This window comes from Pristiophorus japonicus, chromosome 21, assembly GCF_044704955.1.
Source record: "Pristiophorus japonicus isolate sPriJap1 chromosome 21, sPriJap1.hap1, whole genome shotgun sequence".
In the NCBI taxonomy this organism is placed as follows: Eukaryota; Metazoa; Chordata; class Chondrichthyes; family Pristiophoridae; genus Pristiophorus; species Pristiophorus japonicus.
Genome location: NC_091997.1, coordinates 16,363,991 through 16,381,872, shown reverse-complemented (window position 1 = coordinate 16,381,872; position 17,882 = coordinate 16,363,991). Strand labels below are relative to the sequence as shown.

At 44.0% G+C, this 17,882-nt stretch overlaps 1 protein-coding gene across 1 annotated transcript in view; it reads right to left on the bottom strand.

Annotated features, from left to right (window-relative positions):
• The window catches only part of LOC139233842 (neurabin-2-like), a 340,307-nt gene that overhangs the window by 10,917 nt on the left and 311,508 nt on the right, over positions 1-17,882 (bottom strand). Inside the window, exons 10-11 of the mRNA XM_070864427.1 lie at positions 11,552-11,781; positions 1,855-1,951 (exon numbers count right to left, since the gene is read on the bottom strand). Of these exons, the coding sequence (XP_070720528.1) occupies positions 1,855-1,951; positions 11,552-11,781 (327 nt within the window). The remainder of the gene's footprint in view (positions 1-1,854; positions 1,952-11,551; positions 11,782-17,882) is intronic.

Below are 17,882 nucleotides of genomic sequence, written 5' to 3'. Positions count from 1 at the left end.
AATGCTTAGTCCGTCCATATGACATTCCTACTCTAGTTTATGCAGCGTATTAAACCATTTATTTAAAATGCTTCGATCTTTCTGCTGAAATGGCAGACAACGGAATGTCATACAAATGCATTAAGTGCTCATCTGCAAATATCACCAGCAGTAGATTCTAGATTAATATCCTATTGTATGTACACATCCCTAAAGCAAAATGTCCTTGCTCTTTATAAAAAGGGGGAAGGTTCTGTCTGCTAGATAGTGTGCATACAGTAATCATTGGGTCGTGACACACAAACACTGTGTGACACACCCGAGGTCCAAATGAAGTTTCAAAGTCTGTACGGGCTTTCTATCATTAAGCACTTAATTCACTGTTTTGGAAAAAGATTAATGTGGATATTGTGATAAAAATTGGTGTCGGAAGTGGCAGCACCCCTGCTGGGAGCACAGCCTTGCTGAACCTATCTCAAGTGTAATCCTGTTATACTTTGACCCTTATTATTTTAGAAGTAGAAAACATTCTGCTTCGGGATTTGAGGAGCGTGAACCATTTCAGGGTGTAATGAGAATGCAATTCTCCTGGGTCGCGCTGAGAATATTGAGTTAATTGTTTATGGTTCTGTGCACTGCTCTGGCTGAGGTTGCTAGTATTAAAAGTGTACGGAGACACAGGTGTGTGTGTGTGTCTTGAACGATGAACAAGTGTCTTTCAGTTCTGGAAGGGATAATCGTCAAAAGTTAACCAAATACAAATGATTGCTCAGCCGAGAGCGGGTTAGCGGCATTCCACCAGCGAGCAGTTTGCACATTGTCAGACAACGTGTTTTATTTGTCCGCACCATCTGCTTATAATTTACAACCATATGGTCTGTGCTTTCTATGGGTGTCTAGGGAAGTACTTTTGAATTGTAATTAAACGATTCTACTGTAGCAAAGCAGAGATGAATGGAATATGTAAGATCCAAAAGGAAGCATGCAGCTGTGTAAACAGTCACTGTATCTCAGAGGTAGGAGTGCCCTCCAGTGGACATCCTTTCCCAAAGCCAAGCATTCCCTTTATAGGTTCAAGAGTGAGCTTCACCATCAGTATCCTTGCTTTAATCAGTTTCAAAATAGATACAATGGATTGTGCATGTCAGAGCCTTGACATGCTGTGCCATAGAACTGATCAAACGGTGGTCAGTGCGACAACACCAGATATGCGCTACTGCCCAAGACAAACTTCCACCCCAAAGAAAGAGTGAATCCTCCCGGGAATAAGAGGGCTGTTCTATGAGGAGGGGCTGAGTAGCACTGGCCTATCTTCTCTGGAGATTAGAAGAATGAGAGGCGATCTCATTGAAACGTATATTAGAGGGCTTGACAGGGTAGATGCTGAGAGGCTGTTTTCCCTGGCTGAGTGTCTAGAACTAGGGGTCATAGTCTTAGGATAAGTGGTGAGTCATTTAGGACAGAGATGAGGAGAAATTTCTTCACTCAGATGATTATGAATATTTGGAATTCTCTACCCCAAAGAGCTGTGGATGCTCAGTCGATGTGTATATTCAAGACAGAGGTCGTTAGAATTTTGGGCACTAAGGGAATCAAGGGATATGAGGATGGGGCGGGAAAGTGGAGTTGATGCACAAGTTCAGGCATGATCTTACTGAATAGCGGAGCAGGCTCAAGGAACCGTATGGCCTACTCTTGCTCCTATTTCTTATGTTCTTAATGTATTTTAAACTTAACTAGAACTTTTTAACAGGGATATTGGTTTACAATTTTTAGTTATATATTTAAGGTATACAAATGATGTATTCACAATGAGATTTTTATATGATTAGATTTGTTACAAATGTCACTGGTAATATTCTACTGTAGCCATACCTTGCTCTGAAGTTTCTCAATCTCTTCTTTATGTGAATTTTCAGTTTCTTCTAATGTTCTCCTTTGAGCTGTTTCTTTTTTCAGAAATTCTATTTCCCTGAAAAAAAGTTTAAAAAGCCATGAAGCAGAAATTAAAAACTCCATCGTGAGATTCCCAGACAAAGTGAGAGTTTCTTTTATCCACAGAATGCGGTTAAAAACATCGATTGGCAAAGTTGACATACAAACCTTTAATGTACTCATATTACACCCCTGTGTGGGTTATTGTTAAGTATGTGTTATTTTACAATATATAGATTAATGCATGCATACAAATAGTGTACACAGGATCGTAGTTTGAGTACATTAAATGTTCATAGAGAAACAGATTGAAAGTGCTTTCTTAGCATCTGTTCATACTGTAACCCTTTCAATATTCTTCAACAGGATTGACTTATAATAAAGGCTCATTATTGCACAAGCTCAAATAATTGCCTGAGTTGGACTATTTTTTGTAAGTTGTATGCAATTAAGAATTCAGTAAAAGGTTCTGCAGCAAATTCCATCCATATGTACAGAGATCAGTTATTGGCAGGCTTTTAGTAATACTAAAGTCTGAAACTAGTCTAAAATCAGCCAACAGATTGAACCCAACAAACTATGCTGCAGACTTAATTTTGGTGTTCATCTGCACCTTTTCCAAGCATTTTCAGAGATTTTAATGCATTATTGCTGAAAAAGAAAGACTTGCATTTATATAGCACCTTTCACAACCTCAGGACGTCCCAAAGCGCTTTACGTTTGAAGTGTAGTCACTGTTGGAATGCAGGGATTACACTGTTTTAATGTAGCTAAATCCTATCAATGCACAAAATATTAGACAGAATCATAATTGAACTGGACCTCCTATCTAACATGGGAAAGAATGAAGATTGCATACTGGAAATCTGTGCTTGGATTCGTTATGTGTTTACCTAGAATGGGGGGAGGGAATGGGACAGGTTTTGACCAAATTACCAATTGGAAGCTGATTGAAAGATGCCAGGGAAGCAGGATTGATCAGGAATGAAGCTTAACCTAGCTGGGCTTTTTCCCTGCAGGACCGTAACACTGGGATATGCACTCAACCGTCCACTTGGTTGTCCACTGCTTAGCCACTGGCTTGCATTGGATACTTGCACCATAGAAAATTACTAATATTAGGATTGTCTAAATTGCTCTTTGTGGGAGGCATGATAGCTTAGGAGTCTGCAAGCATTTACATAGTGAAATCATTATTCCACTATTGACTTGAGTGGTGACAGATAAAACAAAAAGACAATTGTCCGATCCAAATAAAACTGGGAAATGACATTAGGTTAACACCTAAAGATGATTTCTAAGGACCACTCTGCCAGAACCTGAAATCAATTATGGCTGATCTCCAATACTCCCAAGCCGCCTGCATTTTCCATATACACACCGCGCGTGAGAGGTTGCAACCCCTTTTCCGCTATTTGAAGGGGCTGCTCCTCGATTATTTTGCACTTCAGTCCCATGCTCCTGATCTCTGGATATCCGATCCAGCTTGGGGAGGGGGCGGGGGGGGTGCAAGTCGGAAGATCTCCTCATAAGAATGCTCCTGGGCCTGGCCAGAGTGACCATTAACCGGTCCAGTCGATGGGGTCATTCAGCCCGACTGTCTGCCTCTCTTCCGCGGCTACGTTCGCGCCAGGGTGTCCATGAAGATGGAGCACGTGGTGTCCACCGGCGCGCTCGAGGCCTTCACTCCGGTGGCATCATCACCACCAGAAACAAGATATTGGTTTGATTTATTAAGGCTCATTTGACATTTTTGTTAATTTACAGGTTTTATTGGTGAGGCACATGGTTTACTTTTAATGATTGAAAGAGTCAACAGCACAAGTTTCCACGTAAGAGATTTAAACTCACATTTTCAGAGGATCAAATGATGGTACTTTAGCTTGTGAACAACTAAATGATGATCCCAAATGGGAACCAGGGAGAATTTGTGTCCAATTACCAAACAGTTTGCACCAAACGGGTCCCTAATGATCCAAAAAGCAAACAGGTCACTTGTCAAGTTTCAGAATTTTTGACTATTTGGCACAGGAGGCGATTTCGGATTAATTTATATTAAGACTAGGATACTAAATTAAATTCAGCTCACAAAGGATTAAATCCACACAATGCAGCCTACTTCTGGGAAAACAAATTAATCCAAATGAACTAACTGTCCGGGATGGTCTTTCTTCAGTGCCACATCAGTTTGAAACAATTTGGGTTTGTTCAGACATTCTAGTGACATTAATACCAATACGTTGGAATGCCTTTATTCATTTGAGCCGAGCAGAAAGTAGCTGGCTTGATTGGCAGCTCAGCTGGTCAATCCCCAGGGTTGGAGAGCTGAGGGACTGTCCCAGCTCAAGTGTTCGGCTTCCTGTCCAGCTGGGACACAACTCAGCCCGCAGAAATTTGGATGAAGACAGTAAGAGATGCAGAGAACTCTCTTCTTCTGAAGCGTACAGCCAGTCAGTTCAGTGGCTTGTAAAAGTGAAGCTAAGTCTGTATCAGGAGCTAACTGTGCCTAAATTGTTATTTTCGATGTATTAAGGAGTGACAGTGAATACAACACAAACTCGCATTTATAAAGCGGTTTAACATAGAAAAACATCTCAGGTCGCTTCACAAAATGCTAAACAAAAAAAGGTCACTAATATTGGCAGTGTTGGTGAAAAGCTTGGTCAAATAGGTGGATTTTAAACAGGACCTTGGGAGGGAGGGAGGTGGAGAGGCTGTGGGGTTTAGTGAGGTAATTCCTGAGTTTAGGGCTTAGGTGGCTGAAGGCACAGCCTCAAATGTTGGTGTGAAAAGTGGCGGAGGGAGGAGGGGGTGCAGGGGAGGGAGGAGGTTTGGAGAGGAGGGGGAGGAGGAGTGGAGGGGAAGGATGCACAAGAGACCAGAGTCAGAGGAACGGGAAGTTTGCGGGGATGGGCAGGTTGTATAGCTGGAGAGGTCCGAGAGCGGGAGAGTCCGAGAGCGGGAGAGTCCGAGAGCGGGAGAGTCCGGGTGCGGGAGAGGTCCGGGTGCGGGAGAGTCCGAGAGCAGGAGAGTCCGAGAGCCCGAGTCATTAGGCCCTGAGGTCGGTGAGTCGGGAAGCCCTGAGGTCGGTGAGTTGGGAGTTTGGAGGTCGTGAGTTCGGAGGCCTCGGAGGTCGGTGAGGTGAGTTGGTAAGTAGCTTTCTTTTCTCTATTTCTTTTTAAGTAGGTCGGGAGTTCGGAAGCCAAGAGGTCGGGAGGCCACAGAGGTCGGTGAGTTCGGGAGGCCACAGAGGTCGGTGAGGTGAGTTGGTAAGTAGCTCTCTTCTCTCTATTTCTTTTTAAGTAGATTTTAAACTAGATAAGGCGAACTAGAGGGGTGACAGTGCAGCTCAGTCCCGTGGAGTGCACATCCTGTGGCATGTGGGAAGTCCTGGATTCTTTGCGCAGCCTAGACAATCATGTGTGCAGGAGGTGTCTCCAGCTTCAACTGCTCGAACTCCGCGTTTCGGAGCTGGAGCTGCGGGTGGAGTCAATAAGATGCATCCACGAGGCTGAGAACTATGTGGATAGCATGTTTCATTGGTCACCCCACAGCTTAAAGGCGTGCAGGTAGAGGGGAAGTGGGTGGCCACCAGACGTAGTAAGTGTGCTAGGCAGGTAGTGCAGGAGTCCCTCCGTGAGTCCATCTCTTTTCAAACCAATATTTACTTCTGAGTATCGGTAAGGACGATGGTGCCTCTGGGGAGTGCAGCCAGAGCCAATTCCAAGGCACCCCGGGTAGCTCAGCTGCACAGGGGGAGGGACGAAGAACAAAGGAGCCCGAGTGACAGGGGATTCTATAGTTAGGGAAACAGATAAGTGTTTCTGCGGCCGTAGATGTGACTGCCGAGTGGTTTTGTGCCTCCCTGGTACCAGGTCAAGGATGTCACAGAGCAGACGCAGGGCATCCTGGGGTGGGGGGGGGGCTGTAAACAGCTAGAGGTCGTGGTCCATATCAGGACCAACGACATAGGTAAAATGAGGGATGAGGTCCTACAGGAAGAATTCAGGAAGCTAGGAAAAAAATTAAAGGGTAGGACCTCAACGGTAGTAATCTCTGGGTTACTACCGGTGCCACGTGCTAATGAGTATAAGAATAGAAGGATAGAGAGGATCAACATGTGGCTGGAAAATTGGTGTAGGAGAGAGGGCTTTAAATTCTTGAGGGATTGGGGCCGCTTCTGGGGGAGATGGGACCTGTACAAACTGGATGGGTTGCACGCCAACAGTGCCGGGAGCAATTTCCTCGCGCGGAGTTTTACTGGTGCTGTTGGGGAGAGTTTAAACTAGCTTGGCAGGGGGATGGGAACCTGAGAACGAATTCAAAAGGGAAGGAAGTAAAGCTGAAATTGGATAGCAAGAATCTAGAAAGCGAATCTGTAAGACAGAGGAAACAGGGTTTAGTATGTAGTAATCAAGGAGGTATTCCTGTGCTGAATGGTATATACTTTAGTGCAAAAGTATAGCTAATAAGGCGGATGAGCTAAGAGCACAGGTAGACACTTGGGAGGATAGCTACAGAAACTTGGCTGAAAGAGGGACAGGTTTGGCAGATCAATATTCCTGGCGACAGGATTTTTAGACAAGATAGAGAGGGCGGTAAAACGTGGGGGGGGCTGCAGTATTGATTAAAGATACTATTACAGCGGTGAGGAGGGATGATATGTTAGAGGGATCATCAAATGAGGCCATATGGGTCGAATTGAAAAATAAAAAAGGGGTGCTCACACTGCTGGCCGTGTATTATAGACCCCCAAATAGTGGGAGGGAGATAGAGGAACAAATATGTAGGCAAATTGCTGTGAAGTCCAAAAACCACAGGGTAGTAATAGTAGGGGATTTTAACTATCCAAATATTGATTGGGACAAATTTAGTGTGAAGGGTATAGAGGGTGTGGAATTCTTGAAATGGATTCAAGAGAACTTTTTTAGTCAGTATGTAGCAAACCCAACACGAGAGGGGGCGGTCTTGGATTTAGTTTGGGAGAATGAAGCTGGGCAGGTTGAAAGGGTATTAGTGGGAGAGCACTTGGGTGCCAGTAACCATAATTCAGTCAAATTCAAGTTGGTTATGGATAAGGACAATTATAGGCTTGGAATAAAAGTTCCAAATTGGGGAAAAGTTCATTTTCCTAAGTTAAGGAGTGATTTGGTCATGGTAGACTGGCAACAGCTACTTGTGGGTAAATCAGTGTCGGAACAGTGAGAGGCATTTAAGGAGGAGATCCAGAAGGCTCAGGCCAAACATGTGCCCTTAAAGAAAAAGGTTGGGAAAAATAATTCTAGAGCCCCCTGGATGTCTAGGGACTTACAAGGGAGGATTAAGAAAAAAAGGGACACTTATGTCATATATAAACGGCTAAATACTATAGAATCTTAGAGGAATATAGAAAGTTGAGGCAAAATTAAAAAGGGTATTAGGAATGGTAAGAGAGAGCATGAGAAATTCTTGGCCAGTAAAATTAAGGAAAACCCTAAGATGTTCTTTAAATATATTAAGAGTAAAAGGGTAACTAAAGAAAGGGTAGGGCCTATTAGAGACCATGAGGGTAATCTTTGTGTGGAGGCGGAAGATGTTGGGAGGGTTCTTAATGAATACTTTGCATCTTTCACAAAGGAAAGAGGCAATGCAGATACTGCTATTGAGGAAGAATGTGATATTCTGGATGAAATAAATATAGTGAGAGAGGAAGTATTAAGGAGTTTAGCAGCTTTGAAAGTAGATAAGTCCCCAGGCCTTGATGAAATGCATCCCAGGCTGTTGAGCGAAGTAAAAGAGGAAATAGCAGAGGCCTTGACTATCATTTTCCACTTATCTTTGGATTTGGGCCTGAGGATTGGAGCACTGCGAATGTAGTACCCTTGTTTAAGAAGGGGGAAAGGGATAGGCTGAGTAATTATAGGCCTGAATAATTACAGGCCTGTCAGTCTAACCTCAGTGGTGGGAAAATTATTGGAAAAAATCCTGAAAGACAGGATAAATCTGCATTTGGAAAGGCAAGGATTAATTAGGGACAGTCAGCACGGATTTGTTAAGGGAAGATCGTGTCTGACCAACCTGACAGAATTTTTTGAGGAGGTAACCAAGAAGGTCGATGAGGGTAGTGCATACGATGTAGTATAAATGGACTTTAGCAAAGCTTTTGATAAGGTCCCACATGGTAGATTGGTCATGAAGGTTACAGCCCATGGAATACAGGGCAAAGTGCCAAGTTGGATCCAAAATTGGCTTGGAAGTAGGAAGCAAAGGGTAATGATTGATGGATGTTTTTGTGACTGGAAGGATATTTCCTGTGGGGTTCTGCAGGGCTCAGTACTGGGTCCCTTGCTTTTTGTGGTATACATCAACGATTTAGATTTGAATATAGGGAGTATGATTAAGAAGTTTGCAGACAACACTAAAATTGGCTGTGTGGTTGATAATGAAGAAGAGGAAAGTCATGGGCTGCAGCAGGATATCAATCTACTGGTCAGGTGGGCAGAGCAGTGGCAAATGGAATTTAATTCAGAGAAGTGTGAGGTGATGCACTTTGGGAAGACTAATAAGGAAAGGGTATACACATTAAGCAGTAGGCCACTTAATAGTGTAGATGAACAAAGGGACCTTGGAGTGCTTGTCCATAGATCCCTGAAAGTAGCAGGCCAGGTGGATAAGGTGGTTAAGAAGGCATACGGAATGCTTGCCTTTATTTGCCGAGGCATAGAATATAAGAGCAGGGAGGTTATGCTTAAATTGTATAATACTTTGGTTAGGCCGCAGTTGGAGTACCACTTGCAATTCTGGTCCCCGTATTATAGGAAGGACGTGATTGCACTAGAGCGGATGCAGAGGAGATTTACTAGGATGCTGCCTGGAATGGAGAATCTTAGTTATGAGGACAGATTGGATAGGCTGGGTTAGTTCTCATTGGAACAGAGGAGGTTGAGAGGAGACCTCATTGAGGTGTACAAAATATTGAGGGGCCTGGACATAGTGGATAGTAAGGGTCTATTTCCATTGGTGGAGGGGTCTATTATGAGGGGGCATAGTTTTAAGGTGGTTGGTGGAAGGTTTAGAGGGGATTTGAGGGGGAGCTTCTTTACGCAGAAGGTTGAGGGGATCTGGAACTCGCTGCCTGGAAGAGTGGTGGATGCAGAAACCCTCACCACTTTTAAGAGATGGTTGGATGGGCCCTTAAAGTGCAGTAACCTGCAGGGTTATGGACCTAGAGCTGGTAATTTAATTGGGATTCGACTGGATGACCTTTCGTTGGACAGGGCAGATATAATGGTAAGTACTGCAGGGAATAGAATATGGCCAGGGTGATCTCCTGGACTAGTTTCGATCGCCTGGATGGGTCGGAGAGGAATTTTCCCAGATTTTTCTTCTCCCTCAATTGACCTGGGTTTTTATCTGGTTATTGCCTCTCCCAGGAGATCACATGGCTCCGGTTGGGGTGGAGTGCAGAATGTTTTAGTATAAGGGGTGTCGTAGTTGTGGTGAGGTGGGTTGGTTGCTCTTTGCCTTTCCGTCATTGTTCATACGTTTATATGTAAACTTTAGGGTTGCTGACCAAGGGCCGTGTGGCTCTTTGTCGGCTGGCGCAGACACGATGGGCCGAAATGCCCTCCTTCTGCGCTGTAAATTTCTATGTTTGTGTGTTACAGAGATCGCGAAGTGGGAAGCCATTGAGGGATGATAAGGTTTCAATTTGAGACGGTGTATGAGATCTAGTGTATGTCAGCAAGGACATGATTAATGGGCGAGTGGGACTTGTTGCAGGATACGGGCAGCATAGATTTAGATGAACTGATATTTATGGAGGGTGGAGGACGGGAGGGAGGCTGGAAGAGCATTGGAATAGTCAAGTCTACAATTAGCAAAATCATAGACGGAAGTTTCAGAAGGATATGTTCTGAGGTAAGGGCAACGGCAGGCAATGTTCTAGAGGTGTAAAGTAGGAATCTTTGTGATAGAGAGGATATAGCGTTGGAAATTCAGCTCGGGGTCGAATAGGATGCTGAGGTTGTGAACAGCCTGGTTCTGCCTGAGTCATTGGCTGGAGAAGGAGACAGAGTCGATGGCAAGAGTAGAAAGTTTGTGGCGGCGACCAAAGACGGTTTAATTTCACTGAAAGTTATATTCTGTTCATTCATATATTACTTATAAAATAATCCAGTTTTTAATTGGCCTCATCTCACTAGTGCACCTTCACACAAGAGCATGTGCGAGATTACATTATCTAGTTTGCACAATAAGGGTTTATTTTGTTATGATTGGTCATGCTATCTTTATGACTAGATATTGGGCAGTAAAGGTAAACTCCTGATCGTAGGGGATATGGGGTCTACTTAACTTGAGAGAATATATAGTTTTATAACAAACTCGAAATTTGTTAAAAGTCATGAAAATCTGAAATAGACACAACGCAAATGCTGAATAGAGCTAGGTTTTAAACTAAAATTGAAGAGATTGTGGAATGTATTTGGAATACGTTGGCCATCATACGAGACGGAACTAAATGACTTGGGAGAACGCAACTAAAACACAGTATTTGGTATATAAGTTCTATTCGTGATTGCTTTGTGTGAACCACACAAGGTGCCTAACATTGTGGACGGGAGATACTCATATAACAGTCATATAACAATATATCGGTTCCAGTATTCCCCCTCCCTGAAACTGCGGAAGGGCTTCCCCACCCACAAGACAATGGGATCCTGTCTCTACTCATTGCCATTGTTCCAGTTGAATATATCTTCTGACCTTCTTATGGGATCCGAGGAAATGGGTACAGAAACCTTTGTGTTCCACATTAACATTCCATCCTTTCAATCACGTCACTGCCATTCTCTGTGTATGAGAGAGTAAAATTTCACGTCCCTACTCATGGCTCTGATTGAGGCCTGTTGAATAATTTAATCTGCTCAGTTTTGAAAATGGCTGACTTGTGCCATGATTTGTGTTTTGTAGCTGTTGATAAACCATATGAGTAGGACAGCATGGAATGTTCCTGTAAATAGCAGTTTCACCATAGGCTACAATTGTCGTATAGAGCAGACTACTCGGCATTATGGGAACCCACTGACATAGGGTACATTGCATTCCCTGCATATCATATTTACTGAGCCAATCAGAACGAAGAGCACTATGGGGTTGCCCAATACACAGCAGCATTAGCCAACCCTTGTGGGTTTGAGCTCATTCGTTGCGTGGTTAGCAGCTTAAGGCACAGCTCAGAAGGACAGTTGCAGGTTTGTTCAGACCGGATCTCTATTGCAGCAATTGTTGTGAAGCATGTGATCTCACGGAAACTTCACGGAGTCACATAGCATTTTCCTGCAAGTGTGCATAAAAAAAATGAGTAACATTTTAACCTTCATTTAAAGCATTCTTCATGCATTAGGAACAATTTTCACCCCTTTGATAACTATGCTTGATGCATAATGAGCCAATGGGACAGATTTTCATCTTCGCTGTCTGGGCAATAATCTGGGAGTGGGTCACTCGCCCGATGAAGAACCCACTTGATTTTAATTCCATTTATCGGAATGAAAACCAAGCGTGTTTTACAATGGGCAGGTGATCCCCCCCACCAGCAAATGGTGAAGACAAAACTCTCCCCTGTTGTGAACGTACAGGAGGAGGCATTTCTTACTTCTGCTGGTATTCCTTAATCAAGCGCTTGGCTTTGCTGTACTTTCTCTCTAAGGTCTGGTACTGAGCCTGTGTCTCTTTCAGATGTTCATCCACCGCCTGACAGAGGGTCTGGGCCTCCATCCAGTAACTCTCCAGTTTCTCCATTCGCTCCTTGTTTTCCTCAACGCTTTGCTCAAGCTGTGCCTTTTCCATTCGCCAACGCATCTTTTCCTGTTCTGTTGAATGAAGCTGAACAGAGACAAAAGAGAATGGTAAAATAAACATGCGGTTTACTCAAACGCAGCATGAAGTAAGGTAACTGCTGAACAAAGCTGCTCACACACACACTCACATCAAATCTAAAGGGTAGAGTCAATATACATTAAAGGTGTCTAGGATTCAATTACTTATATAAGGTTAGCATATGGAGAAATGAACGTGCAATTTAAGTTCCTCTGTGCACTAATTTTGGAACACTGATTAATTGGTGTTCAAATTCTCAACTGAACTATTTTGATAAAGCCATTCATTTAAAAAAAAATTTATTCACGTGATTTGGGCATCGCTGGCAAGGCCAGCATTTATTGCCTATCTCTAATTGCCCTCGAGAAGGTGGTGGTGAACCCCCTTAGGCAACTCAGTGGCTTGCTCGGCTATTTCAGAGGGAAGTTAGAGAGGCAACTACGCTGCTGTGGATCTGGAGTCACATATAGGCCAGACTGGGTAAGGGCAGCAGATTTCTTCCCTAAAAGGACATGAGTGAACCAAATAGGTTTTTAATGACAATCCGGTAGTTTCATGGTCACCATTACTGATACTAGCTTTTTAGTCATGATTAATTTAATTAATTGAATTTAAAATTCACAGCTGCCATGGTGAGATTGTTTAAAATAAGCAGATTAAGGATGCAAAATTGCCCCTCGTCCCAATTGGGAGCGGTAACCTTCCGGGGCTGGGATCTTTACCGCCCGGCCCGGAATTCCTGCCCCCAACGCGGAACTGGGACGTACGTCCCTCAAAGGAGGCGGAGTGCTATATCCAGCGCTCCGCTTCTTTTGAGGGGTGCTCCCGGGACAGTAGCACGCCGCTGAGTCCAGCGCTACGTGGAGCAGGCCAGTGCGACAACGCCCCTACCCTTCCATTAACTTAGAAACATAGAAATATAGAAAATAGGTGCAGGAGTAGGCCATTCAGCCCTTCGAGCCTGCACCGCCATTCAATAAGATCATGGCTGATCATTCCTTCAGTACCCCTTTCCCGCTTTCTCTCCATACCCCTTGATCCCTTTAGCCGTAAGGGCCATATCTAACTCCCTCTTGAATATATCCAATGAACTGGCATCAACAACTCTCTGCAGTAGGGAATTCCACAGGTTAACAACTCTCTGAGTGAAGAAGTTTCTCCTCATCTCAGTCCTAAATGGCTTACCTCTTATCCTTCGACGATGTCCCCTGGTCCTGGACTTCCCCAACATCGGGAACATTCTTCCTGCATCTAACCTGTCCAGTCCCGTCAGAATCTTATATGTTTCTATGAGATCTCCTCTCATCCTTCTAAACTCCAGTGAATACAGGCCCAGTCGATCCAGTCTCTCCTCATATATCAGTCCAGCCATCCGGGAATCGGTCTGGTGAACCTTCGCTGCACTCCCTCAATAGCAAGAACGTCCTTCCTCAGATTAGGAGACCAAAACTGAACACAATATTGCAGGTGAGACCTCACTAAGGCCCTGTACAACTGCAGTAAGACCTCCCTGCTCCTATACTCAAATCCCCTAGCTATGAAGGCCAACATACCATTTGCCTTCTTCACCGCCTGCTGTACCTGCATGCCAACTTTCAATGACTGATGTACCATGACACCCAGGTCTCGTTGCACCTCCCCTTTTCCTAATCTGCCGCCATTTAGATAATATTCTGCCTTCGTGTTTTTGCCACCAAAGTAGATAACCTCACATTTATCCACATTATATTGCATCTGAAAAGCGTTTGCCCACTCACCTAACCTGTCCAAGTCACCCTGCGGCCTTTTAGTGTCCTCCTCACAGCTCACACCACCACCCAGCTTAGTGTCATTTGCAAACTTGGAGATATTATACTCAACTCCCTCATCCAAATCATTAATGTATATTGTAAATAGCTGGGGTCCCAGCACTGAGCCATGTGGCACCCCACTAGTCACTGCCTGCCATTCTGAAAAGTACCCGTTTATCCCGACTCTCTGCTTCCTGTCTGCCAACCAATTCTCTATCCACGTCAGTACATTACCCCCAATACCATGTGCTTTAATTTTGCACACCAATCTCGTGTGTGGGATCTTGTCAAAAGCCTTTTGAAAGTCCAAATACACCACATCCACTGGTTCTCCCTTGTCCACTCTACCAGTTACATCCTCAAAAAATTCGAGAAGATTTGTCAAGCAGGATTTCCCTTTCATAAATCCAAGCTGACTTGGACCGATCCCGTCACTGCTTTCCAAATGTGCTGCTATTTCATCTTTAATAATTGATTCCAACATTTTCCCTACTACTGACGTCAGGCTAACCGGTCTATAATTACCCGTTTTCTTTCTCCCTCCTTTCTTAAAAAGTGGTGTTACATTAGCTATTCTCCAGTCCATAGGAACCAATCCAGAGTCGATAGACTGTTGGGAAATGATCACCAATGCATCCACTATTTCTCGGGCTACTTCCTTAAGTACTCTGGGATGCAGACTATCAGGCCCCGGGGATTTATCGGCCTTCAATCCCATCAATTTCCCTAACACAATTTCCCGCCTAACAAGGATTTCCTTCAGTTCCTCCTTTGCACTAGTATTTCGGTCCCCTAGTATTTCCGGAAGGTTATTCATATCTTCCTTTGTGAAGACAGAACCAAAGTATTTGTTTAACTGGTCCGCCATTTCTTCCCCATTATAAATTCACCTGAATCTGACTGCAAGAGACCTACGTTTGTTTTCACTAATCTTTTTATCTTCACATATCTATAGAAGCTTTTGCAGTCAGTTTTTATGTTGCCAGCAAGCTTCCTCTCATACTCTATTTTCCCCTTCCTAATTAAACTGTTTGTCCTCCTCTGCTGTATTACAAAATTCTCCCAGTCCTCAGGTTTGCTGCTTTTTCTGGCCAATTTATATGCCTCTTCCTTAGATTTAACACTATTCTTAATTTCCCTTGTTAGCCACGGTTGACCACCTTCCCTGTTTTACTTTTACTTCAGATAGGGATGTACAACTGTTGAAGTTCATCCATGCGATCTTTAAATGTTTGCCATTGCCTATCCACCATCAACCCTTTAAGTATCCTTTAGCAGTCTATTCGAGCCAATTCACGCCTCACCCCATCGAAGTTACCTTTCCTTAAGTTCAGGACCCTAGTCTCTGAATTAACTGTGTCACTCTCCATTTTAATAAAGAATTCTACCATATTATGGTCACTCTTCCCCAAGGGACCTCGCATAACGAGATTGTTAATTAGTCCTTTCTCATTACACATCACCCAGTCCAGGATGGCCAGCCCTCTAGTTGGTTCCTCGACATATTGGTCTAGAAAACCATCCCTAATACACTCCAGGAAATTCGCCCATGATAACTGTTGTACTTTTATTGTACGCACCCCTAATTTCTTGTTTGATGCTGTCCCCAACCTCACTACTACTGTTTGGTGGCCTGTACACAACTCCCACCAGCGTTTTCTGCCCTTTGGTATTCCGTAGCTCCACCCATACCGATTCCACATCATCCAAGCTAATGTCCTTCCTTACTATTGCGTTAATCTCCTCTTTAACCAGCAACGCCATCCCACTTCCTTTTCCTTTCTGTCTGTCCTTCCTAAATATTGAATATCCCTGTATGTTGAGTTCCCAGCCTTGGTCACCCTGGAGCCATGTCTCCGTGATGCCAATTACATCATACCCATTAACTGCTATCTGTGCAGTTAATTCATCCACCTTATTCCGAATACTCCTCGCATTGAGGCACAGAGCCTTCAGGCTTGTCTTATTAACACCCTTTGCCCCTATAGAATTTTGCTTTTTTCTTTTTGCCTTGGGTTTCTCTGCCCTCCATTTTTACTTTTCTTCTTTCTATCTTTTACTTTTACCCCCATTCTACTTCCCTCTGTCTCCCTGCATAGGTTCCCATCCCCTTGCCATATTAGTTTAACTCTTCCCCAACAGCACTAGCAAACACTCCCCCTAGGACATTGGTTCCGGTCCTGTCCAAGTGCAGACCGTCCGGTTTGTACTGGTCCCACCTCCCCCAGAACCGGTTCCAATGTCCCAGGAATTTGAATCCCTTCCTTGTGCACCACTCCTCAAGCCACGTATTCATCTGAGCTATCCTGCGATTCCTACTCTGACTAGCACGTGGCACCGGTAGTGGGACTTGAACCCACAACCTTCTGACTCAGAGGCGAGTGTGCTACCCACTGAGCCACAGCCTCCACGGGGAAGGCCGCTCCGCACTCTGCATGGCCCTTTGGTGGCCAGCACTGGGCCACCAGGGAAGCATTAGACTGGGCAGCTCAGCACCCAAAACGAGCGCCGGGCTGCACGAAGGCGGCTCAGTTGAAGTGAGGATCGCCACTGTCGGGCCGACTCGAGTCGGCCAACAAATAAAAATGGCGGCGTGCGGCGTTAAAGACCTCCCCTTTAAACAAGGCTCCAGCAGCGGAGCCACTAACAGAGCTAGAGAGAGGGGCAATATCGCTCACTAAAGATTTTGTTAGAAAGCAAAGTTGATACAAATGCATTAAATCAGTAAGGGAAAAACAGCTCATGGAGGAAATTCCACATCTCTGGCTGGGCCTGGAATTCAGCATTAATGTACATTACAATCCTGAGAACACACTCAGCAGACCAAGAGAGTTCTAAACTGAGAACTACTGTTCTATCCAAGTCTTAATACAGAATATGCAAGTATTTTTATTCTAGAAGAGGGGCAACAAGCTAATTAAAGCATGAGGTGCAGCTCAGCCCTTTAATCAGCTCCCGGTTCCCAGTATATTCATTGTAGCCATATTATCCCAGGACAAATGTCTGAACTACTGATACTTCAGCTCCTTCCCAGCCTCTCTCTTATCTTTGCAGTTAGCTTTCTAGATATCTTCCAGCCTGTTCTATCATAGCCCAAACCTACCTAGCAGTGGGTACAAGTGACAAGTCCTGCAGTTTTAGGAAGGATGTTACTTGCTTATCACTAGATAGTGGCTTTAGTACTCAACGGCATTGAAATGTGAAAATTAGCGCACAGAAGCTTAATGCATTCATATTTGAGGTGCTAAGTCATAATTTACTGAAAATATTTATATTTTGATGGAAGTGCAGTGGTACCCGGCAGACCCTAATCACGAGGTCGGATTCCTGGCATTGCTATATTATGTTGCTACGGTTCATTACTGCCCCATGAGTTGGGAAATAACATTGATCATGGGGGCCACTCAATGTGCGAAAGTTGGTTTACAATGACAGCTTAGTAAAATGAATGTGCCGAAAACTGTGGCCTCTCTGGGTGCGTACAAACCCGGCAAGGTCTCACAAAAGCCGGTTTTCGGGGCGAGATGCGCACGCATCGAGAACCAGCTTTTCCGATCTGTCAAGATTTCTCCGTACAAATCTTCCGCATCCCCGGGAGAAGGACATCCGCGCGGGAGAGACTGGACTATTTGCCCAACTCTTGCCCAGCGAATGTCCTTCAAATTTTCATGCCTGGTAAAAGCAGGCACATAGCTTACTTTTACCAGTGTAACACTTTTAAAACATATAAAAATTAAATTTAAACATCATTTTTATACTAAAAACCCTGTCTATTAAGGTAAGTTTATGTTTAACCCTATTAAAACACATTAAAAAAAATTCCAAAAATATTATTTTTCCTACAACATTTAATTACATTTAATTTCAATTAATTTTAAATATGTGAGGTGTTTTATTTATTTATTATGTTGTGTTTTGGTGTTTTAGGGGGTTTTCTCATTGATAGTAATGGGAACTCGTACAAACGGAGCTCCCATTTTTATCAATAATACTGCATAATGATTGGTGATCCAGGCCCACGTGACTCCAGCTTGTAGGTACATATGTACGTGAAAGACAGATCCCCGTGCCCTGCACAGCAATTCTAGGTCTCCGACTGGGATCCTACATTCCTTCGGGAACACCAGGTAGTTTTGTAGATTTTTTTCGGGTCAGAGACGTTCGTACGAAAGAAGTCTCCGACCGCAATTTCGCCCCCAATATTTTTTTTAATTTGCACACATTTTCCGTGACCTGGCGGGATCCTTCACACAGCAAGGGACATTGCAGGTGCCTGGTGATTTACTATCCATTGATTTTATTGGTGGGCCAATTGGC